Raw genomic sequence first — 1,225 nt, forward strand, 5'->3', positions numbered from 1 at the left:
GAGATGGGGAAGAATCCAGACACCCCACTGAGCTGTGATGGAGATGTTAGAGGGACGGGGAGAGATCTAGACATGCCCCTGAACTCTGGCGAGGATGTGAGAGAGATGGGGAAGAATCCAGACACCCCACTGAGCTGTGATGGAGATGTTAGAGGGACGGGGAGAGATCTAGACGTGGCTCTCAACTTTGGCATGGATGCGAGGGGTGCGGAGGGAGCATCTAGCGAGCTACTGTTCTGCGATTCGCCGGAACGATGCCTCGCCGACCGCATCACGACGACTCGCGACGCCGCGACGCCGGAGGCAGAGGAAGATGCCAGCTTCAGCGAAGCTCTCTTCAACGATTCGCCCTCTCCGCCGCGGTCGCCGCCATCCGACGATACGGCGCGGCACCACGACGCGACGCTGGTGATTGCCGACACTCAGTTGCTCGACCTCGCGTTTAGCGACGACAGCTCCTCCGCAGCGACCGTCGCCGGAGGCGACGACCCAACTCGCGTGGAGACGCTGTCGCGCTCGACCCTCGAGCAGCTGCTGCAGGGAAGCTTCTACACGCCGGCGGCGGCCGGGAAGCTGTCGGCGAGCGACGGGGAGAGCAGCGCGACGGCGGCGGCGGCAGCATCCCCGGACAGGTCGTTGGACCTGAGCTCCGGCATAGCCGCGATCATGGACATCTTCGGCGCGGCGGGTTGCGGCGAAGCGGCGTCTGCGCCGCGACGGAATTGCGGCGAAGACGGCGGCGGCTCGGATGGAGATTCTCTGGTGAGGAAGCTCACGTCTCCCGATGCCACGTCATCCTCCTCGGACACCGACGACAGTGACGTCGTCCAGCCCACGCCTCCGCCGCCGCGTGCCAGCGGCAGCAGCGTGCTCAGTCCAATCAGGGGCATCGGTGAGGCGAGAACTCCGTCCAATCGCGAGCTGTCGTCGTTGGCGGCGGGGTCGGGGGGCGGATTGTCGAGTGAGATGCGGGCGGGGCGGCGAGGCTTGGGGCAGACAGTGGAGAGGCTCACGCGCAGTGCCGCCCGGAAGCTGAGGGTGGAAGCCGTGGCGACCGCATCTGACGCCGGCATGCGCGTAGCATCCCTGGATGCTGCAGCCGTGGCGACCGCATCCAACGCCGGCGCGCGCGTAGCATCCCTGGATGCTGCAGCCGTGTTGTCACGGGCACGAGCCAGCAATGCCGGGTCTGTCGACGGATTAGACACTCCGGTTGTCGACGTTA

The 1,225-nt window shown here is 66.0% G+C and overlaps 1 protein-coding gene across 1 annotated transcript in view; it reads left to right on the top strand.

The window, feature by feature from the left end:
• LOC106805074 (DNA polymerase theta-like) overlaps positions 1 to 1,225 on the top strand; it is a 35,569-nt gene that overhangs the window by 21,021 nt on the left and 13,323 nt on the right. Inside the window, exon 13 of the mRNA XM_014806552.1 lies at positions 53 to 1,221. Within this exon, the coding sequence (XP_014662038.1) occupies positions 53 to 1,221 (1,169 nt within the window). The remainder of the gene's footprint in view (positions 1 to 52; positions 1,222 to 1,225) is intronic.

This window comes from Priapulus caudatus, unplaced genomic scaffold (assembly GCF_000485595.1).
Source record: "Priapulus caudatus unplaced genomic scaffold, Priapulus_caudatus-5.0.1 Scaffold99, whole genome shotgun sequence".
Taxonomy (NCBI): Eukaryota; Metazoa; Priapulida; class Priapulimorpha; order Priapulimorphida; family Priapulidae; genus Priapulus; species Priapulus caudatus.